This window comes from Myodes glareolus, chromosome X (assembly GCF_982192425.1).
Source record: "Myodes glareolus chromosome X, mMyoGla1.1, whole genome shotgun sequence".
Lineage (NCBI taxonomy): Eukaryota > Metazoa > Chordata > Mammalia > Rodentia > Cricetidae > Myodes > Myodes glareolus.
Genome location: NC_142053.1, coordinates 128,519,503 through 128,546,380, shown reverse-complemented (window position 1 = coordinate 128,546,380; position 26,878 = coordinate 128,519,503). Strand labels below are relative to the sequence as shown.

The 26,878-nt window shown below is 45.3% G+C and overlaps 1 protein-coding gene and 1 long non-coding RNA gene across 3 annotated transcripts in view; one reads left to right on the top strand and one right to left on the bottom strand.

The window, feature by feature from the left end:
- The window catches only part of LOC125417991 (uncharacterized), a 48,851-nt gene extending 43,753 nt beyond the window's left edge, over window positions 1-5,098 (bottom strand). Inside the window, exons 1-3 of one of the 2 annotated variants that reach the window (XR_015736919.1) lie at window positions 4,962-5,098; window positions 2,987-3,075; window positions 1,672-1,743 (exon numbers count right to left, since the gene is read on the bottom strand). This is a non-coding gene — a long non-coding RNA (uncharacterized LOC125417991). Of the gene's footprint in view, window positions 1-1,671; window positions 1,744-2,986; window positions 3,076-3,713; window positions 3,798-4,961 lie in introns of those variants that run through there. The other variant, XR_007237292.3, reaches the window with a different exon arrangement.
- Window positions 5,099-6,208: 1,110 nt separating this feature from the next.
- Window positions 6,209-7,604, top strand: Mageh1 (MAGE family member H1). The gene has a single exon (XM_085685105.2). It carries the CDS (start codon window positions 6,449-6,451, stop codon window positions 7,103-7,105), a length of 657 nt encoding a protein of 218 aa, XP_085541231.1. The 5' UTR covers window positions 6,209-6,448; the 3' UTR covers window positions 7,106-7,604.
- The last annotated feature ends 19,274 nt before the right edge of the window (window positions 7,605-26,878 follow it).

Here is a 26,878-nt window from a genome sequence, read left to right as displayed (position 1 = left end):
AGAAGAATAAAAGGGAACTAGTCAGAGGGAAGTGGCAGGACTGCAAAAGCATAGGGAGAAGGAGGTGGACAAAAAAAGTATGTATGAAAATGCCATAATGAACCTAACTTAAATGTATACTAACTTAAACTTTTCATTTAAAAATGGATAGAAAGATGGTTCTGTGAATAAAAACACTAGCTGTGAATGTCTGATAGCCCTAGTTTGATCCCTAGAGCCCACATAAAGGCAGAAGAAGAGAACTGACTATAGAAATTGTCCCCTGACCTCGACATGTGTGTCATGGTATGAGTATGCCTATACAAATCATACACACAACACACACTAATAATAATAAATAAGATAAAAAACATTTGCAATTGTCAAAAAACAAAATACATTAATAAAAATTAATATATTAAAAAGAAAAATATTTTGTTTATTTAAAAGTAAAAGCATGCAGGTGCCCTTGTCACTTGGTTTTTATTATAGAGACAAACTGCAAATAGTTAAAATGTTTTTGCATGGGCGGCTGCTTAATCAAAGGGTACCACATGTGTATATTGATGTGTTATTCAGGACAAAAACAAAAGAAAAATGATGAGTGAAATCATTCAAATAAGGAAAAAAAGACCGATTATCAGTCTGGGTGTGGTAGTTAATGCAGTTAATCTCAGCAGTTTGGAGACTGAGACAGAAAGACCACCCCTTCAAAGCCAGGACTACTTAGCAAGACTATATCTTGTTTTTGGGTTTTTTGTCTGTTTGTTGTAAATCACTATTTATTGGCCAAAGGAAGAAATACATATGATGAGATTGTGAAAAACATGGAAGGAACCCTGGTGGAGGTATAAAGTGATGTAGATACTTTGTAAATCAGAACGCAGGTTCCCCAAAAGAATCAAGTTAGTTCTCCTGGACCTTAAGGGCTCTACATCCTGCCACAGATGATTTTCTCGCACTAATGTATTGCTTATTTCATTACTTACTGTTGTTTGATATGCACCAGGAGAGGAGCAGATAAAGAAAATTTACCACACACACACACACACACACACACACACACACACACACACTGGAATTTTACTCAGCCATAAAGAAGAATGAAATATTTTCAAGAAAATGGTTGAAATTGGAGATCATCAAGTTAAACAAAATAAGACAAAGAAAAATAAATACCACTTTACTTTTCTGTCATATGCAAAACCTAAATTTAAAATCTATGCACATATATATATATATGTATATATATTTACACAAATGAAAGTAGAGAGAGGATTGTGAGAAGAAAGGTGTCTAAAGGGAGGGATAAGTGTGGAACAAGAAGGGACAATATATAGCACAAAAGGAGGAAGAAGTTTTTCAGGAGAACGGAGTGGAAAGCAAGAGTGAGGAGAGCAGTGGGTAACGGAGTGGGGGGCATGCGATAACAATTAATGAGAAAAAGAGGCTATGGATTCAAAAAAGCAGGGAGTGGTATATGGGAGGGTATGGAGGGAGGAAAGGGAAGGGAGAAACATAATTATATTATAATATCAAAAATTTAAAAAACCGATTGAAATATTAAAAGAAAAAAGAACAAAATAAAATGGCATATATTTATAAAGCTATGCCAATGAAACTATGAACCCCATTACTTTGCATGATAAATCAAGACAATTTAAAAATTCTAAAAGCTAGGAAAGCACTTACTGTTTGAATTTATTTCCATAAATGACAGGAAATGTAATGTAATCTCTTGTGATAGAAAGCTGGTAACTGTGCCTAGGATGGAGGAAGGGTGGAGAAAAGCAACAAGGGATACAGTTATAACAGAGCATGAAGAAATTTGATGATGAACTATATAATGATTGGGCTGCTGCTTCCAAGCCTGGAAACCAGAGTTCAATCCCCATTTTCCACTCAGTGGAGGGAAAAAACCCACTTCTGAGGGATGTTCTTTGGCCTCCATTAGCATGCTGCAACATGTGTGCACCCCCACTAAACAAATGTAATAAAAATATTCTAAAAGGATGCAATGATTATCTTAGCTCTAGTAACAGTTACATGCATAAGTTAAAATGCATCAAATTGTACAGTTTTAGTATGTGTACTTTATGCTAATTGCATATAAAATAACAAGAAGATGTTCTAGTTTACCCATCAGATTGCTAATGTATACATTTAATGTTTAGGGAAGACAAAGATGTGGTGAAAAATATACTATCCATTCACTGCTGGTGATGCTTACTAAGAAAGGACACAACTATTCAAGGAATTATGCCTTGATATTTGTATCATGATTTACATGTACAAAATCATCCAAACCACTAATTCTGGGACTAGAAATACAAATAAGTAGATAAGTGCACAAATGTGTATGGACTGTCGCTTTTAAAAGTAAGCAAATGTGTTTAAGCAGTGAGTTATAGTCTAATAAATTATGATGTGACTATACAGTGTATATAGTATTAGAAACTAAAAACTCTTGTGTGCTTCACTATCCTCATGTCACACCGATAAAGGAACTAAAATTTGGCCCACAGACAGAATAGTTTCCAAAAACTAAAACTACTGGGAGTCTGTTCATTTTGGCTTTCAGCTCTACAAGCATCTATTTGTATGCAACCTTTTTCCTTTTCCATTGCATAACTCCCACTAAGCATTAAGGTTTCAATGCAATGTTGACTCATTTATTTGGACATACTCTTCCTGATTACACTAAATTAATCTGATATGTCCTACTTCATGCCTGGACGCATCATCATCTATGGTTCTGCTAATCAGAGCCAGCATCCTTTACACAAAACTTTTTAAAATGCTAAGCTTTTAAACTGCGTTCACTAACAAAGTGTGAACTCACTCTCAAACCTCCAATGACTTTGGATCAATGCCTAACACATAATAGATGTCATATAACTATGGCTCTTACAAAAATAAAATTTCTGACCTAGAGTATTGTTGGCACTAATATTCAATTCTGAACTACTTTATAATAACTAATTTAATCCCTCCCAAAGGAAATTACCTGACAAGTATAGTCTCCATGATTTCATAGATAGCAGTGGTTCAGCAACGTCCCAAGGATTTTAATCTCATATATGGTAGAATCTGGAACTGAGTCCAAGAAATCTCCTTTTAGAGTCCATGCCTTTATAACCTGTATATGACTGCTTTCCTCTAGATAAATAACTGGGAAGCAATACGGGAATCAGTTTTTGTGGCTTTGCAAAAATTTCCTGGAGCCTAAGCCCTGTTCCCACTTACTTCTCTGGGAAAACTAGTTGGCAGTTGAGGCCCTAGACTGTATATTATTTGTCTGCTCTATCTATTGTGGTGAGCAAAGTTACATTGTCCTTGCGGAGTGAAACAATGGCTCATTTAAGTAAAGACAAGGGGAAATGGTACCCACTCCTCAATTCACTGGTGTGGCAGAAGGGAGTGCAGCATTAAATATACCTGAAATTGCTTTACCAAGTAGAAAGTATCAGTGAACTTTGCTTATAAAAGGAAACTCCAGTAAAAGAGTAAATTTGGGGAACTACATTCTCGTATATACCATCAAAATTGGAAAGAAATTACCCAAAATTTCAGTCTATACACAGAATCACAAATATGGTAATGACTAAATAAATATATAATAAATACATCCCGAGTCAAGGGGACCTTCTGTAATGGTTCAGGGAGCATAGAGAAGATGAGGAAATAAAGATTGTAAAAGTCAAAGAATCAAGGACTTTGCTGTGAGATTGTACCTCTTAGTAATATCAGAAGCCACACCCATGAAGCCTCACCAACATGACAGCCCAGACACTGAAAAAGGATGACACCAATGAACATGGCAAACTGCACTGGGGAAAAAAAAATCCATGAAGTCTCAACCCTATACAAAGAATTACAGGCAACTAAGAAAAGCTGGGAGCAGAAGAAATCATATTCCACAGGGAAGAGCCCACCAACTGGTTGCCCAGTGCCAAACAGTCAGCTCTGAAAACATACATACAAGTAACATTATAGAGAATCAACAGGTTCTATTTAGAAATATATACCTACTCAATATACATATATGCATGCATATATTTCACAACTAGTGAAAAAAAGAGTACCAAATTGGAAGGACATATGGGACAGTTTTGATGGAGGAAAAGGAAGGGAGAAATATAATTATATTATTATCACAAAAATAAAAAAAGACAAAACTCGAAAATGACTAGTGTGAAATGCTAACTTCCACAGAGACTGACAGCGAACTGGACAGACAATGCCAGAGAGATCAGCTTTTTCTGTACAGAACAAGTCAGAGGACTAGAATATTCAGAAAACTCATCAAGGGCCTCGAACAGATACAAACTGACTCCAAATTCATGTGCCCAGCTCTGATTTCAGTGACCGTTTCTCCCCAGCAGCCATCTCCTTCACACACACACACACACACACACACACACACACACACACACGAGTCTCGGCCTCACTGGGTGAGCTTCTGCTGGCAATGTTGTTGCCACTGACACACTGCCCGCCAAACCACGGAGTTCACTCACTAGATAAAGCCATATCCGATTCCACAAACTCCACCAAAAAGCTGGGAGATGTCAAAGTGTATGAGTCCCACAGGCTCATTTCCCCAGTAGGCTTACAAACTGAGACTCTGTCAAGCACACGTTCATCCCTTCTAGCCAAACAAGTACAAGGTATCCATTTGTCTCTTAAGACATAAGAGCTCACGTGAGGGGCTGGAGCAATGGCTCAGCAGCTAGGAGCACTTGCTGTTCTTCCAGAGGAACCAAGTTAGCTTGCCAGCACCCACATCAGGCAGATCGCAACCACCTGTAACTCAGTTCCAGGGGATCCCACGCCCTCTGATAGCCCCTCGTGTACAGCACACGTGGCATGCATGCACGTACGCATGTACGCAAATTAAAACACATCTTAAAAAGGAACACATGTAAAAGCGTTTCCATCACATAATCCTTCAACATGCATTTATTAAATGCCACTCTCACCTGCTGCTGCTGCTTGAAACACACTTAGAGGCAAAGCCTGTCTTACACTATGCAGTGAAGGCTTTTCACTGAATTCACACAACCCTTTGAAGCCAGTACTTGAGTTACATCCATCCACTTTAAGGGGGTGGGGGTGGGGGTGGGGGTGGGGGAGCCAGGCTCTGAGCAAGTTCACATTTCAAATGACACAAGAAAAGCAGAATGCCTAACTATGGGGCCTTCCTTGGGGGAGTAAGGACCAACTCATTACTCTTTGGGGCAGGCCAAAATAAACTTCAGCAAGGAAGATGCCCGTGAGCAAGCAGGTGGAGCTTAGCTAGTGCAGAATGGAGGAAAGTCATTCAGGCAGAGGAATCTGAGCAGAGAGAAAGAGTGGACAAAGGTCAGAGTGTGCGCGGGGCGGGGGGGGGGGGAGACAGGGCAAGGCACGTCTGCTGGCTCGCTGGCCTAGAAACCTAAGCTCCAACTGCACTCTACCATCTCCCTGCTCCCCATTCCCATCCATTGTCTGAAGCCTGCCAGTGGTCTCCCTTCAAATGCCTTTCTGTCTCTCAGTCCCCATGGCAACAGCCTTAAAGCTCACTTTCATCCAGCTGCTTCTTATTCTAATTGCTTCCTCTGTGGCCTGCCAGGAAGTATTCTGCCCCTCTGTGAGGCTGCGCAAATCTAAGTCTGATCTTCTCACCGCCCCGCTTAATTGCCCAGGCCAACACGTAGCCCTGTACAGGCTCTGCACCTCTTGAACACTGCTGGCTGGCTTTGCACTCCCATCTCCTCCCCTCACCCACCGCTTTGGTCATTAAGTCTATTATTCAGGTCCCTCATGGGCCCACGAATTAATCAGCCACACATAAACGCCTTCTGAAAACCGGGCAGGAGAATGAATGTGCTGCGTAAGCCAGGACATCCAAGGAGGGCTAGGGTCAGCTGACCCCTTGCAAGACTATGCTCCGCCGCGCCCCTCCCACACCCCCTCAGCCCGGCGCCTTTGGTGAGAATGGAAGGGCCTATTGCTTGCCAAAACCTATGAACCAATAGGATAACGTGTGCACCTGCCTAAAGAATACCGAGATTCTTCTCTCCTGCGCACAGGACAAATCCCCGCCAACCCTTAGCTGTCTTATCTACCCTTGGGGGGACCCAAAATGCAGCCCGCTCCTTTTCCTTTGGGCTAGCGGAAGTTCCTGTGCGGGAACTTCCCACTTCCTCTTGGGTGTTCGGCGTGTGCGTGGCAGGAGAGGCGGGGCCAATGCTGCTCCGGTTTCTCGCGCGCTTGGCTGTGCGGCGAGTGCGGGCGGCGACTGCTTGCGCAAGTCTGCTAGCCAAGGAAAGGGCTTTGTGGCGGAAAGTGGCCGCTTCCTTGCTACAAAGACTCCACTGGCCTTTGCGCTTTGGCAGCTCTCCCTGCGGAGGCTCGCTGCTTTACTCGAACGCTGCAGCGATCCTTCTCTAGAACTGCTGCGGGCTTTGAGCGCTTGGCAGGAGCCATGCCTCGGGGACGGAAGAGTCGGCGCCGCCGGAACGCAAAGGCAGCAGAAGAGAATCGCAACAATCGCAAGATCCAGGCCTCAGAGGCCTCTAAGACCCCGATGGCGGCTTCTGTGGCCCCCAGTACACCCGAAGACTACCTGAGCGGCCCTGAGGAAGACACAAGCACTCCGGAGAAGGCCTCCACTCCCCCTGAAGAAGCTTCAAGCACTGCCCTAGTGCAAAAGCCTGTTACGCGGAGCAGTTTTCAGGGCACCAAGAAAAGTCTCCTAATGTCCATATTAGCCCTCATCTTCATCATGGGCAACAGCGCCAAGGAGGCCCTGGTGTGGAAAGTGCTGGGCAAGTTAGGGATGCAGCCTGGGAGGCAGCACAGCATCTTTGGAGATCCGAAGAAGGTCGTAACGGAAGAGTTTGTTCGCAGAGGGTATCTGCTTTATAAGCCAGTGCCCCGCAGCAGTCCGGTGGAGTACGAGTTCTTCTGGGGCCCTCGAGCACACGTGGAATCCAGCAAACTGAAAGTCATGCATTTTGTGGCAAGAGTTCGGAACCGATGCTCCAAAGACTGGCCATGTAACTATGACTGGGATTCGGATGATGATGCAGAGGTTGAGGCTATACTCAATTCAGGTGCTAGGGGTTATTCCACTCCATAGATCCCAGGCAGACCGTTAGGAGTGGAAAAGAGAATCCAAAGTACTCTGTGGAGTAGATAGGCAGGGTCCTGAAATCAAAATGATGTGGAGGGTGGGGAGGGCACTCTGTTTGGTATTTGTGATCAGTGCTAATTGTTAAATTGCGAAATAGTGTTTGCTTTAGATATTGTAATCTTGTATTCGTTTTATAACAGTGTTGATTAAGAGTCACAATATGTTTAAATATATGATTGAGAAGATGTTTATGTTATTTCTCCTGTCATTGACATTTGCTAAAACAGCTGTGCTACCTTATTGAATGAAGGCCATTTGTCATGTGGGATGTACAGGATTTGTACCAAGGCTAGGGACTGTTCTTTGAAAGTTTGGAATAACTAGCACATTGTGAGTGAGGGAAAATAACAGACTCATTCTGTCTTTGTGTCTGATGTCTTGTAAAGAAGTCCGTCTGTGGATTGCTCACTGCACAAATAGCATAAATAAAAGCATAGAAATGGTATGTTTTCTTCATTTATTGTCCACCGGTTAAGATCATATTTTGATTTTAGGGACAGTCCTTAACAGACAACACCTACTTTCCAAGAAACTTCTAGACAATGTGGGAGGGGAGAAGGTGGAAATACAGTAAGTGTTGGTGAGAAATGAGCATAGAAAAGTAAGGAGAAAGTAGACAGGCTAGGGGGACTAGAACAGGAAAGGAGGGCATTATGGGATGTGGGAAAAACCAAGGAACACTTGGAGAATGTAGATGAGCTTGGAAAAGGTCATCATAATAGTCTATTTGCTATAGGAGTTTCACTGGACTCAATGCACCTTGAGAGAAAAGCCATCTGCAAAGACTTGAAAACATTCCAGAGTACTATAAAAATAATAAACACATGGGAATTATGAGAGACAGATAGCAGGAAAAATAGGTAAATGTGGGGATCCACAAAGTGAAAGGGAGGAGACAACTGGAAAATACTTGAGGTTATATCAGTCTGAGTTCTCAAGGTAATATTGGGGTGTGGAAGTAAATCTGGAGTCACTGAAGGCAACATAGAAAGTTAGGGAAATTCCTCAATGAACTACTCAGGTGTTGTTGAGGGAAGTAGAGAGCAATAAAGGAGGAGGGGGGAGGAGAGCCAGTGCCCCACAGCTGACTGTCACAGCAGTAGTAATAAAATCATCAATGTCTGTGGTGACCCTGGGACACTGGGAAACAGGGCTCTGAAACAGCTGGCCTTCAGCATGTTGGGGGAACCTGAGAGAAAATTTAACCTGAAACTAGGAAACTAGTTTCTCAGGTGCTGCATAGTGCTCAACTAGCTCAGTGTGTGTGTGTGTGTGTGTGTGTGTGTGTGTGTGTGTGCGCGCGCACGCGCACGCCTGTGCATGGGTGTGCCTTGTGTGGTGTTTTCAGGGTAAAGGTAATGGTGCCATTTCACTACCCTTTGAGGTGATGTGAGAACTACAGATGTGGAGATATAGGCGCCTCCTCACCATGCTCCTTAGCTACCTGGCTGAGGACACTCAGGAGAAATCTCAGGCTCTAGAGCTGACCACATTTACCACAAGGAAAGGACTAAGAAAACACACCGCAGTCTCCTTCTAGGGAACATGAAGGACAGGTGCCTGGCCCAGGCATGCCACACAAACCACAGAGACCCATGTACTTTCTGCCCTTCTCCATCACAGTTTCACCTGCCTGGTGGCTGAGGACACAGCCCAGCTGCAGGGTGCAGGGCAGGGTGGCAAATGACTGTCTGCAAAGCCCAAAGGCACAGCCAGCAGTCTGCAGGCTAAGGAGGCTAAAACCGGAAGCAGAGCCCATGAAACCAGCTTCAGCAGCTCCCAGCACATACGATGAGCATCTTCTATGATTCAAGAAGTGCCAGAGAAGCCTGACTGACAATCAAGGTTATCACATGCGTCTGGAGGTACAGGTTTGTCAGTCTACCTAAAAAGGTGGGCAGCCAGGGAATCCAAGGGAGTCAGTAAGAGGCTTTCAGGGCCAGAGCCACTGAAGTGACAGACTTGACACAATCCTAAGTCTTTCTCCACACTCCCAGAGCTCCTTTCTCTAGGCCACCCTGCATCTGTTATGGCTTGCCATTGCACACTCACGGGGTCTCTTCCTTCAAGGGAAAAATTAAGGTTCAGCCCTCTGCCATCAATCCCACACAAGGGGAGATCCACTGGGTCTCCTCCTTGTGCAGAGGTTCCTCTCAGCAGTCATCCCAACCCTATTGGGAAAGTCAGGTAGGAAGTAGGAGAGACTGTACCAGAGATTTTCTTAAACACTTTGTGTGTGCCAGAGGAGTGTCACATTTTGTCCCTGCCAGGCCATGGGGATCAATGGACAAGTTTTACAGAAATCCCAGCTAGCTCCATGTGTACAGGCCTAGAAGCTTCAAGAAGACCCCAGAGCAGGAGAATCCCTACACGGGAGAAAAAACAGGAATAAGTCTTCAGCTACACTGTACCAGACACAGCTGCTGGAATCCCAAAAGCTTCAGCAGGAGACACTGCCCAGCTTCATTGTGGAAATCAAGGCTTGGATGACCTGCATTGCCCAGGGGGAGGCTTCAAGGGGCTAGGCTCATCTCCCTGCTGGTTCAGACCACCTACTACACTGCTGAACAACTGCAAGGTGACCATTCCTTCAGTGGAGTAAGAGCTGAGGGAAGGAGAGATTCCCAGTGGCTGTGAGATGAGTGGGGTGGGGAGAGTCAGGAAAGGGCCTATGGAAGAGGGTGAGCCTAAGAGCATGCTCAGTTGTAACATCGATGCAACTTCTTTCAGCCTTCATTTCTCTGCAGATGAGACTGCAAACTATGAGGCCTTGATTCAATAACCCAGAAGGCTAAAATGGTCCCAGCCCTGCAGTGTTTCCAAGAAACCAGTGGGAAAGCTGTAGTTTCAATTTGCAAGGATGAAGGAGCAAGAGTGAACACCTGGGTCCTGGACTGCTCCATTGGATAGGGAACAAGGTCTTGTTAAGGTTAGAGGGGGGTAAAGAGGGGGAGCGCCACAGTGGAGAATATGTGGAAGCACAACCTGAGGGGTCAGAAAAAAGATCAATGCACCCTGCCAAGTGCTGTATTGGCGTGTGCGCCAGTAGAGGTGCCATGCACCCCCCCCACACTCCAGATGTTATCAGTGAGGCTCCTGTTCTGCTCATCAGTCTTCTAAAATGAACTGGCTTTTATCAATTTTCCTGACAGGATGCTCTAAAACAACCCATCCTTTCACACACACTATACATGTCAGTTCAGTTATAGTTCGGGTCTACATGTGTGATAAATGGGAGAATAAATCATAAGTTCCCTTCTCACCATGAATGGGGCATATGGTAGGGAAGGAATGAAAATACGATGGGCGTCTTTCCAGCAAGGAGTCAGAAAGTACAGAAGAAGGTGGTTGTCGCCTAGGCTCCAGGTGGTCATGGTGATGAGGACGGACTTCAGGGCTGGAGAAGACTGTGCAGATTACTGGAAATGCTGGTCTAGGGCCTGAGGGTTCGAGTCAACAGTTTAGGATAGGAAGGCAGACTTCCTTGAAGTGGTGATATTCTAGGAAAGAAAGCAAGAGGAGCAGGGCGTTGACCATTCTGATATGTAAAGTAAGTAGTGTTCTGAAATACAGGACGAGGCTTTAATGCCAGAGGGTGTCTACCCTACTGAGTTAATGAGAGAAAGGCCAACAGCTGTGAGGTGCACTGAGTTGAAAATGAAAGGACAGGACACATAAGCAGAGGCAGGAACAAGGCCCTGGGTTCCACTGAGCTGGAGGAAACTGCCTCATGTTTGCAAGGAAAATGTGATGGGGGTAGGAGGGAGGTTGAGCAGTGTGACCCGGAAAGCCTTGCGGGAGGACCACTCATGACTCAATGTCTTCAGTGTAGAGCAAATGAGGCACGGGGATTAGAGCACAGAGCTAGCAGGCAGGAAGCCAGGCAGAGATGGGCACTGGGCCCTTCCTGGGCACACTCCATAGAGTTTGGTGGGAACAACACAGGCTCTCTCTGCATTTCAAGGAATGCCTCCACAGACTTCCTGAGGGACGAGATGTGAATGGCAGGAGGAGCAAGTCTGAGCTCACAGTCCTCGCTCAACTCTTCCACTTCCTCTCCACCCAGGAGTTGAGGACATGTGGTCAGTATGGCCAGATATAGGGAGTCCTGCAATGGAGAATGGGGGCTACAGACAGAGAGGTGATCAGAAATTGCAGACAGCACATGTTGGATCCAGATGACCCATGCGAGCAGAATAAGAACTTGCAAGAGTAACTCTGGGATTGGGGTGAGTGCTGTCCTTGTTAGGTTTATTAATGATGTGAGGAGATAGCACGGCCCAGGGAAGAAAACGGGTGTATGTGGCTCACACTTCTCCACAGTGGCCTCTCACTGGAGAATGTCAGGACAGGAACACTAACAGGGCCCAACCAGAGGCAGGAAGAGATGCAGAGGCCATGGAAGTGTTCTGCTCACTGGCTTACTCTCCAAGGCTTTCTCAGTCTACTTTCCTAAGGAACCAGATCAGGGGTGACATCACCCACAACGGACTGGGGCCTCACACAGCAATTGCACATTAAGAGAATGACCTACAGGCTTGTCTTTATTCCGATCTTATGGAGACATTTCCCAAGTGAAATTCCCTCTTCTCCAATGACAATTGGTTGTGTCTTGTTGATACACAACTAGCCAGCATAAATGGTCTGTGCAGCAGATATACAGGTAGCTTCCGGAGCCACAACTTTGCCTGAGCTTAGCTGGGGTTGCATGTGGCTGTACATGGAGAAAGACAGTAGATAAGTAATAGAATCCAAGCATGGCCATATGAATGAGAAGAAACAGTAGATACTTAGGAGCTGGAGAATGAGGAAACTGAAGAGTAAGAACGAGGAAAGTGAGGAGTCCCCTCTGAGCCACAAGAAGGAAACTGTCATGAAAACCACACTGACCACAAACATAGAATGATATAGGCAGTTGAAAGGGAAGAGAAAACCAGTCACTGCCTCTAGCAATGCAAAAATCTCTGACAACATTTATCAGAGCAGCTTCCATTGCAGGATCGGATGACAAACCTGGTCTGGAGAGGTTTCAGAGATAATGGAAGAAGCATGGACCGAATGAGTCTGTAAGCATTTTCAGTGCTGTATTGCTGTAGTGGAGAGAAGAGAAAATGGGCATAGAGGGGTAATGAGAAGGTCAGGAGAAGGCTGCCATCGGGTGTAAAGAAGCCTTGCTGAAGGCAATGTGGAGGGAGGGAAGCGGTTGGCACAGGGGTGGCAGAGAGAAACTGGTAGCACTAGGCAGAGGACACGGATCGAGCATAAATCAAGGGTTGCCCAATAGTAGGATCTGGACAGGGTAGAGGTCTGTCAAGCATTCAAGACCCAATTAACTGAGCTGTCTGTGGTCAGCCTGAAGCCTGTGTGTTGTGCCAGGCTCTGGTGAGCATCACGTAACTGCCGAGCACACTTTAGGTAACCGACTGTTGTCTCCTGCTTTAAATAACCATCCTTATGAATGATTTCAAAATGCCCATTTCTCAAGTGAGAGAGCTGCTCACAAGATGAGGGAGAGAACTGGGAAGAGAGAAAACAGAGAGGAGGGGGGACAAAAGGCCTGAGTCCCACATTCTGACTGGTCCTTTTTGTAAGCATAGTCTCAAAACTTTCAGCAAAACCGAAAAGGAGCCTTCTCAAGCTGACAGGCTCTTGCAGTGGTAGGGACACCCTAGTTTAGGAACCTCCTTGCTTTCAGTAATGTCATAGAAGCCACAGCCTCTATGCCTGGAACCATCCCCACTTTCCTAGAGAGCACAGCAACAGCAGAGTGTTGGCACTGTTGGGCACCTGAGACTGAGGAGCCAAGTGACCTTGGTTCCTTGGGTCACCCCCTACCTTTGACAGCTTACCACTCAGACAGACACCACAGCACAACACCCAGAACTGTCCCCACACTGACATTTGACCCAAAGGCCCTGAACCTAACTAACCCTGCTGGCCTACACATGAATCTCCTCCTTAGAGATTTGAATGTGTACATGAACATCACTGTGGGGCTGTGTCCCCTCGACTTGTCACCTTACAACTGTGAACCAAATGGTGTCATGGAGTGATCCCACCTGACAGGACCGAGGAATTAGTCCCCATATTCGAAACAGACCACTCCTGAGGGAAATTCTGGCATCAAATAGAGGTTGGACAGCTGCATTTCAGGAATGCAGGCCCTGGACAGACAAAGAACCAGTGTGCCCCTTTGAGCTGGTGATGGTGAGATTAGAACATACTAAAAGCAATAGGGTTCAGCATCATCAGATCCCCAGGTTGGAAAGGAACTGTGTGTGTGTAAGAGAGATAGAGTGTGTTTGTGTGTTTGTGTGTGTGTCTGTATGCATGTGTGTGTGTATTTCCAGATCATCCTTTCCAAAGCACAGAGATCACCATCCATGTGAACTGGCGAATATCCTGGACATGGAAATGAGAGTGAGGGTCTATGTGCAAACCTCTCCTCAGTACAATGGACATTCCATGCCTTTTTACTCTGCTTTTCCCTTAGCAGTAATGACTGAACATGTCTCTCACTATTCTCAGAGGAGGGCTCTTCTAAGATACTGCAGGGCCTGTCATAGCCTCTGGCCAAATGTTTCCTCAGCTGGCAGGAGCTGTCGCAGACTGTATTATGCTGGGCGCTGGACAATAGTTTCCATGCCCGGTGATGGGTGATCAGAGTCCTGATGGTGGACCTTGATGGAAAGTATGCGTGTTGAGAGTGCATGCTAGCCTCGGGACCAAGGTTTCTACTCCACAGAGGTTATGTGAACATGCTTGAAGTGGACACACAAACACACACACACATGCACCTTCATTTAACATGTCCCGGTCATGAGCCATGTCTGTTTAGTTATGGACACATTGGGAATAACACCCCAGCTGACCTTCAGCAACTTAGAGCAGTGATTCTAAACACTTGGATCACAAACACTTAGAGGTCTTATATCACATATCTTGTAAAATCAGACATTTACATTACGAATCATAACAGCACAATTACAGTTATGAAGAAGAAAGGCATACGGCACTGAGATTCAGGTCACAACACCCTGGGAACAATATTACAGGCTGGAGCACTAGGAAGGTTGAGAACCCTCATCTCAGGCTGAGGTTTCTCACTGTGCGGTGCAGTTAAACTGACGCCTTTTCCTCGAATCAGTCAATGGCATATCGGTACTTCTGAAACACAAGTCAGAGGAAGTGTAGACTATTAGAACAAAGAGAGTTGGCTAAGACCTCCAAACCCCTGGTCCCTTTTTGATTTTGTCTGCAGTTAGATTCTGTCTGGATGACACAGACCTTCCTAAATGTGTACTCCACCACAGACCAGTATAGACACTGTGCAAGGCAGTAATTTTCCACAGGAGGCATTTGCCTGCACACTGGGCTGCACTGACCTTTAACCTAGATCAAGGAAGGCCTGAGTGGATGTGTCTTTGTAGCCCATGGATGTTATAGAAATTCATGACTATGGTGCAAATGTGTACAAGCCCTAAAAACCATGGAGTTTAGAAAGAAGACCCTATTCCCACAAGTACGGGTTGTCTAGGTTAACATTTGAGCAAAGAGTTTCAAGACATAGACAGGAAGATGATGGCGATGTTAATCTTAAAAGCAGCCACACAAACATAGGCACACTCCTGCCCTAGGAGGTCACATCCATTTAAAACCTCCTACACATAATGTGTAGCTAGGTGGAAGCCCTTCTCTAGTGTCAGCCCATGCTATTAGCATTGCTGATCTCCCTGATGGAGATTCCTCCACTTGTGTCTGGTATGGTCCCAAAGACTGACACAGGCCCCTAAGCGTGGTATGTGTGTGCTAACTATCCAACGAATCATCTGAGAGATCCTTGAGAGAGCCTGGCTTAGCCTCTCATGGAGATGAAGAGGCTCACGGAGTTAGCTCTTCCTCAGGAGGATAAACCCCAGAGGCTCTCCACACCACCATATCCCAAAGACAGTGCTTAAGGTAGCATTCCTCAGAGTGTATTGAATGGGAACCTCTAAATAAACACTGCCAAAGCCACAATGTCTTCTATGAGGAAGGGTGTGCCCACAGTTTCCTCATTATACATTATCTGGCTTTGTCACAGGCTTTCCCTCAATTTCACAAGAACCACAGTTGTTACTTGAAATATCACAGCCCTGTTAGCCTGACTTCAGATAATGTCCATGTGAATGATCAAAGAGAAGCAATATACAAGAGCCTCTATCATCAAAGGGAGGCTATGTGGCTCAGACACGTTGCCATGTCAATTGCTGCAGTTGAGATGGATATACATTGGGGATATATCCTGCACTCACACAAACTCTCTCTCTCTCTCTCTCTCTCTCTCTCTCTCTCTCTCTCTCTCTCTTCACACACACACACACACACACACACACACACACACACATACACACACACACATACACACACAGTATCATCACACAAATACCCCCCCCCACACACGCGCACAAAGAACGACACACACAGTGATCACCCAAGGATACCACATGCTTCTTTTCTCATATGGACCCTATGAATAGGCTGCTGAAAATAGCTCTCGGGGTGGATGGAGGGCAGTTATCAGAGCTGACCCAGCTGTCCTTACCTGGGGCTGTTCCAGCACTAATTTCTGCACCTGAGCTTGGGGAATTATAGATTCCCTTCACAGATTCTGCAGGTGAAAACGAACTATTTTGCCTCTAGGGACTGTCCTGGAAGGCCAGAGATAAGTCAAATGATAATCAGAAGAAGATTCTATGGCCCTCAGCAGAGACAGGCTCATCTGCGCAGAGTTGACCCCTGGAGCCAATCTTAGCATTGCCAGCTGCTGACTGCTGTCTCTGCCCCACAGACAGGGACTTATTCCATCCTCCATTCCTCATCATGAGGCTGAGAAATGAGCGAGGTGGAACACAGTCCAGCCTGGCAGGGCACCCCTTTCCTCCAAACTCTTTCCCTTTCTGCTCTGTGACAACACCTGCTTCCTCACAGGCATTCCCCCACATTTGGGCTGCAGCCCATCTGCCTGTTACCCATTACCTAGGTCTGGCCTCTCACTGTGTGCCCTGAGGCACTGACTAAGCCAGGGAGCCAGCTGCTTGTGGAGGACCTGTTTCGCTTTTGCACTGGACATGGCTGCCCTTGGTTTCCTGCCCTGCACCTTGTCTCCCTACTCACAGTTGACTATGTGCTCTCCCTAGCTTGGCTTTCCTGTCTCTCTTGATCCCACAAGAGGAGATCTTCTCCACAGGTCTATGTCTGACTAGTGCTCTCAGGCGTGCTGGGCCCCGAAGTGAGAGAAGCAAGCTGACTTCCACCTAAAACTCACACCCTAATTGGTCTTCCTTGCCAACCGTGGACACATTAACTGCTCCTTAAAAGAAAAGCACACATGTTCCAAGAGCGACAGACAGCCACTTCCCATATTCTGGGGTACTGGAAAGTACAGAATCATCAGAACATATTTCCTTATGTGTGTCTGTGTGTGTCCCGGGGTGGTGGTTGTTGAGAATCTCATGTGCTAAGTCACCTAAATTCAGGTATGCTGAGCACATTGGCCATCAAATTATGAGTTGTCATATACACCCACCGTAGAAACATACCACATGGTCTAGGATGCCCGCAAACAAATCTGAAAACTCACAGGTGCCTTTGAGACAGAGCCTGAGAGCACACACATGCAGTCTCTGTTACAAAGAGACAGGAAGGACCACAGAGCCATGCAGGACCCTCAAAGGGACTCGAATGATATATTGCACCTCCAGCTACTACCCTCCTCACAAGTCACCCAGGAAATCACACTGCAGTGTTAGTTCATAATACACACACACAGAGACACACCAACACACACGCACATGGAATCACACAGACAGGTGAAAAGAGTTTGTTTTCACTAACAAAAGATTGGATTTAGCAGAAGAGAGAAAGCAAAACTGGGAATCTAAGCCTGGGCTGTTTCCCCTTGCTTCGGCCTGGAACACACAGTGGAGAGGCACAAGGGCTGACAGGTGTGACCTGGCTCCTCCAGGACACTGACTGTCGCTCTGCTGCTGTTGGCGTGTGTCTGTGTCTGTGTCTGTGTTCTTCCTGCTCCTGCTCTCTTTTGCTTATCTTTCCTGCCTCCCACGCCTTGTCTCCCTTCTGCTCTCTTTTCCTTCCCTCTCACCTCTGCCTATCCCTTCTCTGAGAGGGTGGGAATATGAGCAGAACAATAGAGTTGCTCTTCCTCAGGAGCAGCTACCCTGAGACGTGGCACATATATACTGGCTTAGACACGACAACACCAAAGACTACACTTCCTGGTGCCCAAACTACACAGCTCCAGGGGTCAGAGACATGGCCACTCTCTCACCTCCTTGCATGACCAGTTTGAGACTGGCCTGCATAATGAAAATAGACACTGTTATCTTGAAAAACAAGCATCAGTATTCCACCCCAGAACGAGGCAGAGGAGTGTACAGTCTCAAGGAGTATGCTGTGCGTGCTACGGTAACAAAGAGGAGAGCAATATGCAAGGTAGGAGTCATTTATCTAGGTAGAGAGGAAGTGGACAGGACACTGTGCACCCCATCTATTCTTGCCCACTAGAGAGAGTGTTCAGCGCATACTGTGGGTAAACAGTGTGTGAGCTCTTGTGCACAGGGAGAATGAGCGCTTTGTTCACACAGTGTGGTCCTCAGGAAGAGGTTGACTGGTCAAGGGGCAGGTGCTATCTCAGGCCCACACATACCCCAGAAAATAGCAGCAGCCCACTCTCCTGACACCTGTATATCCAACTGGATGGATTTGATTCACACCAACTATTCTCAACCTCTCTTCCTCACCTTGTTCAGTACTGATGGCCCCACCACCATTAAGCACCACAGGGATCATCCTGTGGAAACCTACACTGAGGGGACCTGGCTAAAGGATGCCACTGTGAAAGAAAGGACACCGGGGGCTAGATGGTGTACCACGTGGTTGGGAAACAGCCAGACCGAGAAGTCTTTCTACAGCCTACATGATAGTGTGCAGGAGAAGCTCAGAGTGTCTTGAACACTTCTTCACGTAGGCCTCCGTGATATTCCATTACCTTCAAGATGAATCAATGCTAATGCCTGCTACACAGAACTGTTAGCAATTTTCCTGAGCAACAAACTGAAATGAACCAACGTGTTAAGGATGTAGGCTCTGTCATAACAAGCATGAGGAAAGTCATTGCATTTTAAGGGATTGTCCTTTCTCCTGAGCTCCCATGCAATGGAGACAGGATACAGTCCTTGCCTTTACTCCCATTGTGTGCATCCTATTCTTTGGTTGTCTGCTTGCCTCTGTAGCTAAGCATATTTATTACTCAAAGGAAGCTGAAAGCACAGAGACAAATCACTGTCTTGTATTTTTGATCATTTGAATTTTGGGGAACAGCAGAGCCTACCCAGATCAATCCTGAGAAAACAGTCAACCATCTAGAGGAGAGTTTCCTGTACATGCCTTCAGGAGCTCTTTTGTCCTGAGAAGCAGTTTACATCCCAAGTAATAAGAGTGACTTGCTGAACCACCTTGTGGCAACCGGAATGGAGACAATGGGTACACAGATAGTATCTTTGTAGGAATTCTTCCTTATATACATACAATAAAGATTTATTTATGCTTAAATAATTCACTTAGTCTAGGAACTGAGAAGAATTTGAGCTGATATAAAAATTTAACTTTTGGGAGCCTTTCTTATATGCCATTTCCTGTCATGCATCAGAACAGAAGCATATAAGCACCAGGAGACTACACACATGCCCACACTCACATATAAAGATAGATTTTAAACAAAATCACAGACATATTAACTCTAGTCTGGACAGTAACCGCACTCTTTAGGATAGACAGCTTCACAGCAGCACAAGGTATTGCCATTGATCTTGGTTGCCCCTCTTAACTAGATGGTTAAGCTTCTGTTGCTGAATCTGTCTCACATATTGTTTGCAGGACACAGAACAATCAATCTTGAATTGGAAAGGATTCTCTCCCTTCTGGATAGCTCACACAGAAGCAAGAGGCGCTGTGCAGGTTGCTTGGGAGGCTGCAGTGGGTGTAAGAAGGCATCAGTAGTCTGCCCCAGCACTGCACCCTGCCTCCAACTAGGTGACCTGCTAGGCCAAGGTTCCAACTGGTGCAACAGTGGTTACATCCTTTATGTAGGAACTGACTGCACTCTTGATTGGGTTCTCGGCCTGCTCCAAAGGAGGAAATCAGGCCTGGGACTGGGTGTAAACTAGATCCAGAACCATAGGCCAGGAAAGCTTAGGCCTTAAGGGAGAACCTATTGATGTTTTCAAACCACGGAGTTATAACCCTGTCCACTATGAATAAACATGCATGCATCCCCATGTGTGTGCTGCTCTCCACACTGCTGCAATGGTACTGCTTGATGCGTGGACTCATCACTCTTCAAAGTGTTGACAATAAGAGACTGTGAGTGCTCAGTTACACCAGAGGGGACCCCTACAGAAACCGTGCAGCCCCCACCACCTGACTAAACCCCCAAGGCTCAGGACACATCCCAGAAGAGGGCCCAGAAAGCAGATTGAGCCTGAGCATAGGCAGGACGGCTTTGAAGGGTAGTCCCCTGGAAAGAACTTGGCCTTTGTCCACCTACAAGGAACCAGCACAAGATCAACCAGTTAAGAATTCCAGTGTGGAGGGGAGGGGCTCCGTCCCTAGACCAGCAGCAATTGGCAGTTGATTGCTGTTGGGGGAAGGGAGAGTTGGTTTTCTTTGGAATGTGGCATTTGGAAGCTCTCAGTGACCCAGTGGATGACCCCAAGCCTCGGAGCATATGGCCAGCACGAACTGCACTCAATGGCAAAATAAATGAATGAATGACTAAAAAATCAAATGAGCATTAAGTCAATCAAGTGTTCATGAAGCTGCGGTGGAGATGGGATGGTGTGGGTTTCCTAGCAGCCCAAGTTGCTCCTGGCTCATAAGCACTTACAGGGTAAGGTGCTCTGTGTTCTCCAATGATCAACCTGTGGAGGCCAGCATTTAATTGAACTCTCAAATACTAGAGTGTTATGGACACTACAACTTCAACAACAGTTGGCACCCAGAAAGGGATTGAAGCCCACTGCTCATTCTTTTATTTGCAAGTGCACAAATATGAAGACACATGTTCATTCTCTATCCTGACTCTTGCTTTCAAGTTTACATTCCAGTGGGAATGAGAGGGGATCAGATACATGGGCAAACAACCTTCAGGCCCTTCCACTTTGACCCCTAAATTTGAAGTAACTGTATCAATTCTATAGTCTATTTACATGGTTTCTTCCCTCTGTAGACAATGTGAGTGCCCAGGCTGAAATTTGCCGTAACAACAGGCCCTCATCACTTTCATCAGAAGTTGTCTGTGGAAGGAATGGTACTCAACCTTCAAATTTAGTGTTTCAATCTTCAAACCTACATAGGTATCATTAGTAAAGAAAGGCCATCCAGCATTAGTGCATGCCCCAAAGTCCACATGACTGGTTTCTTTATTGACAGCATGGTGGGCACACAATGACAGAGAAATCAAAGCAGGGAAGTACACTGTAAAACACACACTGATCTCAGGGAAAACCACCTTCCAGTCCCAGAGCACTAAGGATGACTGCTAGAACACAGGGGCTGTCTCTCTAGGGGTGTTGGAGGAATCACAGTCCTGCCAACACCTTCCTAGTAGACACCCACTCCTACCACAGTGACAGAACACAGATCCAGTGTTTTCTTCCACTAACTCCACTTGCGAGCCGTTCTTAGGACACTAGGGAGAAATGGACACACCAGCAAAGTGGATTTGGAAGCATGACTATAGCTGAGGCAGAAGTACTTTTTAGATTGTCCAGTGTATACCTATCACACTGTCTTCATATATAATCCCCATCATGATGCACACACACACACACACACACATGTTCCTGTGTTCTTTGAACGGGTGTTATATCAAATAATAATGTTAGACTTTCGATAATTGCTCTTCCATTCATTACCCCATGGCTTTGTGCTGACCTCCCTGAATGTCTGTCCATCCCATTTGTAAACTGAGCTGACCAAACTCCCTTCCAATTAATCGAAGTGACTGGCCTGTGCTCACCAAAACTCTCAGATAACCCATGAACCCTGTCATGAGAAACTGACAAACTAGGAGAATGCTTTTTTAGTGGTTGTTGTGGCTGTGGTTGTTTGGACGGGGCGATGGGAGTGTTTCAAGAAGCCCAAATTGGCCTTGAAGTCACTATGCAGCCAAAATTCTGATCTTTCTGCCTCTGCTTCCCCTGAGCTTGGATTATAGGCATTTGCCACCACCCCGTATTTACAACATGCAAGGCAAGGTCTCTAGCAACTGGGCTAGAGTTCCTCTCAGAGGAGCTAATCTCTCCTAACAGAGGACATGGGACTTGAATGTGGTTTTGAGGTTCAAAACCTCAAAATGAGTTCATGTGGCATCTCTTCATCTAGACTTCAGTATATTATCATTTTTGCATCAATTCACAGGGCTCATTCTTGGGAATTACAGCCCTACTCCTGCCAACCTTCCCACACTTTTACTTACAACGTTTTCAGAAAGGCAGTGTGAGGTGACCTAACCAAATCTCTCTGTGTGCTCCCTCTCTTTGTTCTGCATCCTGCTTCAACTTCCCTCAACTGGTCAAGGTCTCCTGTGACTCCCCAATAACCTCTGACCTGTAGAGCACTGGGGCAATATACAGTAGATTTGTGGAATTTTCAAGTGAGATTCAAGCTGCCTTTTTCGTTCCTATAAAGGAGTTCAAGGTCCTCACGCAGGGAACCTGCATAGGACCAAACTAGGCCCTCTGAAGTTGTGTGACAGTTGTTTGCCTGGGGCAGACTGTGGGGTCACTGGTAATGGTACTAGGATTTATTCCTAGTGCTTGAGTTGGAGTTTTGGAGCCCATTCTCTTTGGAGGGATACCTTGCTCAGCCTAGATATACTGGGAGAGGGCCTTGGTCTTGCCTCAAAGCAATGTGCTAGATTTTGTTGTCTCCCCATAGGAAGCCTTACCTTCTCTGAGGTGGGGGGAGGGCAATGCGAGGAAGGCAGAGGGAGCAGGAGGAGGGGGAGGGAGTTGAAACTGGGATTGGTATGTAAAATTAGAAAAGACAGTTTTTTATTAAATAAATGATTTCTTAAAAATTCCTTGCCCATCCCCTCATCCCCACATCCCATTCAAAATATTTACTCTCAGGTCAGGGACAAGCAAAGTTCCCTAGTGATCCTGCTGGGATTTATCACAGTCCTGATACTCTGAAGGTTCAGAAGGAAGTAATCAACTCCGAGTCCTTAGAGCTGTTTGTGCTTTCCAGAGAAATGTCCTCTGACAGAGAAGCATTCACTGGGGAAGGCAGAACCATACCACATGGCAGTAGAAGGCACGTGGGCCCTACTAAGCCCCTTTGTTTCTATTTGCTCACCTACTGAAAACAGGCTGACTAAGGCAGCACAGGAAAGACACACTTTAGAGTAGACAGGAGAAGAAGTGGTCTTCCAGAAGCGTCCAGGGTCAACCAGGGGCTCAAGAGACAGGGTGTCCTTAACTCCTCTCATCCCCCACGTGTCCATCTAAACCAAGATTCTGTGCGATTTCCTTCAGTCCACACAACAGCTCATCTCTCTCCCAACAAAGGAATGCATGTGATGTGGCTCTCACAGACAGAGCAAGCACAGGAATAGGCACGGACCTCCACAACCCCTGAAAACCTTCCCTGGGACAACCGGGGACTAGAGAGAGGACTGGACTGTGGGTGCTGTTGGGTCACTCCTGTTCATCGTCTTGACTATACTATGGTTTGGAGGGTATGTTTAAAATGTCCTTATCTGTTTATTCCTGGAGGAAAGGACTTGATGTGTGTACTTGGCTCCTCAGCAGGGCCCAGGAGGCGGGGATGATGATGGAGGAAAGATGAAACAGGATTTGAAAAAAGTTAATGATTGTTGAAGCTGATGACTCTTGAGCTTAATGGGTACATGGAGTGCACTGATTACATTGTAGCACACTTTCTGCTTTCATGTGTTTCAAAATTTCCATAATAAAGTTTCAAAAAATTTAAAAACAGTCAAATTCTTGGACTAGTGAGGAGCAAGGTGGGGGCTCAGGTCTATAAATATCCTGAGGACAAGTTTCTAGGCTTTCTTCCAATCATAGATGCTAGCAGATAGAGGAAGCCACCATCAACAGCAGAGAAGCCACCAAGAGGGAAGGAAAGATTGTTTCCCTAATCTTTAATTGAGAGCTTTTCATTTCAATCACGCCACTGTTTTCAATTGCCTTTGAAGAACAAGCAAATTATATATAGCATAATATACATCTCAGGGTAAGGTGATTGGCTGTGCTATACTTTAACACACATGTACACATTCACACAGACATACAGACTCAGAGTCACACACGCACTGCAGAGGTTGGGATAAGTTCCAAAGGCAGCCTCTTTTTCAGATGAAGACATTTTGTATTTTTTATTATTCCACAAATATGATCACCTTGAATTTCAATTGTTGACCATCATCAAATTTTGCTTGTTTGAACCATAGACATAACAGAATGTGACTGTCACTTTTCACATTGTGCACCTTTTGTATGGGACATTCACATCACTTGAATACAGAGAGCAATTCTTTTTAGTAAGTGGGCTTCCTGTGTCTCTTTGGGCTCCCTCACCATTTTACTGAACCGTGGCTTTGTTTGTTTTTTGTTGTTATTTTGTTTTTGTTTTTGTTAACTCTGGATTTGAAACTGTCTTTGAATTTAGCCCCCTCTTAGACCCATCTAGGATCTACCCCTCAGGCCTTAGGTGACTCCCACATCAATGAGGAGGGATGAAGGGCCACGCAGGGACACGGCCGGTGGTCCATCCCTCCCTGCCTAGCAAGCAGCAGACTTTCAGCAGAAAGCCCTTGCTGTGAGTCGTTTCTGGGGATGTTTGGTTGGCATAGACGCGTCATCTTGGAAAGAGTTTGTATAAATATTTCCCCAGCAGCCCTGGTTGCAGGATGGAAAGTGGTCTGATATGCTGTCCTCCCTGTCTTCTGAGAGAGCCACCCTCTCCTGACTTCTGTGTTCTGAGAAGGCTGACTAGAGAGTAAATCATTGTATCTAGGGAGAAAGGAGGGGAAATCTTAGAGGGAGGCCAGAATCTTGGAAAAGCCTGAGCTGTAGTATGAGTCCCCAGAGGTGTGGGTTCCAGTTGATAATGCTGTCCCCACAGTCCTAGTCAGGACAGGCAGAGGCTGCAATCTCCCCTTTGGGATACTGCCTAAGGGTATTGAGATAACTGCAGAACAGACCCAGGCTGGGAGACTGAACTGGGTTAGGTTTCAATGGGGAAGGTATTTCTCAGATAAAATTGTTAGATAAATACTTAGCTCTGGCCAGGATTCATTTTGCCTGCAAGTGGCCATTCATATGCAGTTTGCTTGGTGAAATCAGTGCAATCAGAGATCTCCAGAAGTCCTAAACCATCCAAGCCCCCAGACCTGTTTGTGTAATTTTGTAAATCTTATGCAATGTGCCTGCCTATGGTTTTCATATATAGATCCATAAAACAACATTTGTCTTCTGGTGATATATTGTGACATATTGTGGGCCAAATTCAGATTCATTTTCTTTCAAATAGTTGCTTGCCAACATTTGTAAAACAGTGTGGCAATCACATCTTCTACACACTGAGTCATCGATTACAACTGGTCCTTCTCCACTTATTACCTAACATTCATCTTTAGGTTATTTTACTGTGGGTTTCTTGATGCCCTCTCAAGTTCCATGACCAATTTGCTGTGTGGATAGGGATTTTGTTTTGTATTTCCAGTCCCTGGCATTGTAAAAGTGCATTTTCTCTATGTGGTGGATAAATGACCCTGGGGGCCTAGTGTCTTAGTTGGGGTTTCTATTACTGTGATAAAATACCATACTAAAAACAACCAAGGGAGGAAGGCTTTGTGTCTGCTTACAGCTCAAGGGTCACTCTCTCTCCCTGAGTGAATTCAGAGCAGGAACTCAAAGGCATAACCTAGAAAGAGGCGCTGAAGCAAATACCATAGATAAATGCTGTTTTTTAGCCTCTTGTACCCCTTGGCTTGCTCAGTTTGTTGTTATACCCCAGGACCATCTGCCCAGGAATGGCTCTGTCCACAGTGAGCTGGATTCTCCTACATCAATTATTCATCACGAAAATTCTCCTACTGACTTCACATTTTTTCAGCTGGGGTTTTCTCTTTCAAGATAACTCTAAATTATGGCAAATTAACAAACACCTAGCATTCCTATTGTTCTGACTGTACTCATAAACCCTGTTGTGCCTACTTGAGCTTGCATGAAGGATTAAAGCAGTGGCCGGATAAAAGGCTCAATATACGAATATATATATTCATATATATATATATATATATATATGTACTCAAATGTGTACAAACTGTACTCAAATGTGTACAAACACATACACACACATACACACACAGTCTCTCTCTCTCTCTCTCTCTCTCTCTCTCTCTCTCTCTCTCTCTCTCAAAATAACAAAAATAAATCTCTTTTCAGAAGAATGTTAGTCCCTGAAGGATGAGGACCCCAAGCTACATGTTGTACAACTGGCCAATGACAAATAAGATTCAGTCGAATCTTAATTTCCTTTTATATTTGCTAACTCTGAAATGAAAGATGCTTTTATTAGCAATGGCTAAGGAAATAAATATTCTTACATTGAACAGAAAAAAAGCACATTTCCATTCAGAATTTATTCTATAATTCGAATCACTCTTCCTGCAGTAACGCCTGTGTGACTGTGATTTAGAGGTTTCTTGTGACCACTCTCCTTTGTGAGTGGCTCTATGTAAACTTCCCTGAGCTGCCAAAGGCTGCTCCATGTAAGACATGAGGAGGAAGTACTGGGGTCCAGTCTCAGGCAAGATCCATGGAGGCTGTCTAGACCCAGCTATTGTGCATGGGTTCTGTGGATGCAGAATCTGTTTCCTCTCTCTAGTGCAATGTCTCTGGGCTCTACTGCCAGGTGAACATAAGAATCACCAATGGCTGAGTGACTCACACTAGTATATATGGGGAGTAACTGGGTAATTTTCAATTGAGGTGGCACCAATGGGACTTCCATGACCATGGGAATGTCCTTATATTCCCCCAATTTTTTGCTAATAAAGAAAAACCCAATGCAGGGAGTAGTTTCAGTGGCAATAGGAGGTGCCTCCTGGCCACCAGTGATCTACACAAAACCTTTTGCCACCTACCCATACATTTAACCATCAATTGCAAGGCAGTTTCCTTTCTTTTTCCTCTCTCTTTTCCCTTTTCCCTCTGCCTCTGCCCCTTTCTCTCCCCTCTTCAGAATCCTCCAGGGCACCCAACAGTGGCTTCACTCCTTCCTCTACTTATCTTTCTGCAGCGTTGGATGTGTGCTCTTCTGCTTTCTGATGCAGAAGTTCCACACCTAAGGACTAAATCCCTCAAATGTTCAAAGGTCCAAGTCCCAAGTCCCAAAGCATGGGGCTTCTGTCCTGTCAGTCATTCTTTAAAAAAAGAAAACCTAAATTGTGGGGAAGACTATGGCAATGTTCTCAACCTTCCTAATGCTGCGACTCTTTAACACAGTTCCTCATGTGGTGACCCCCAGTCACAAATTTATATTCACTGCTAGTACTTCATAACTGAAGTTTTGCTACGGTTGTGAATCATAATGTAAAGATCTGATATGCAGACTATCTGATATGGG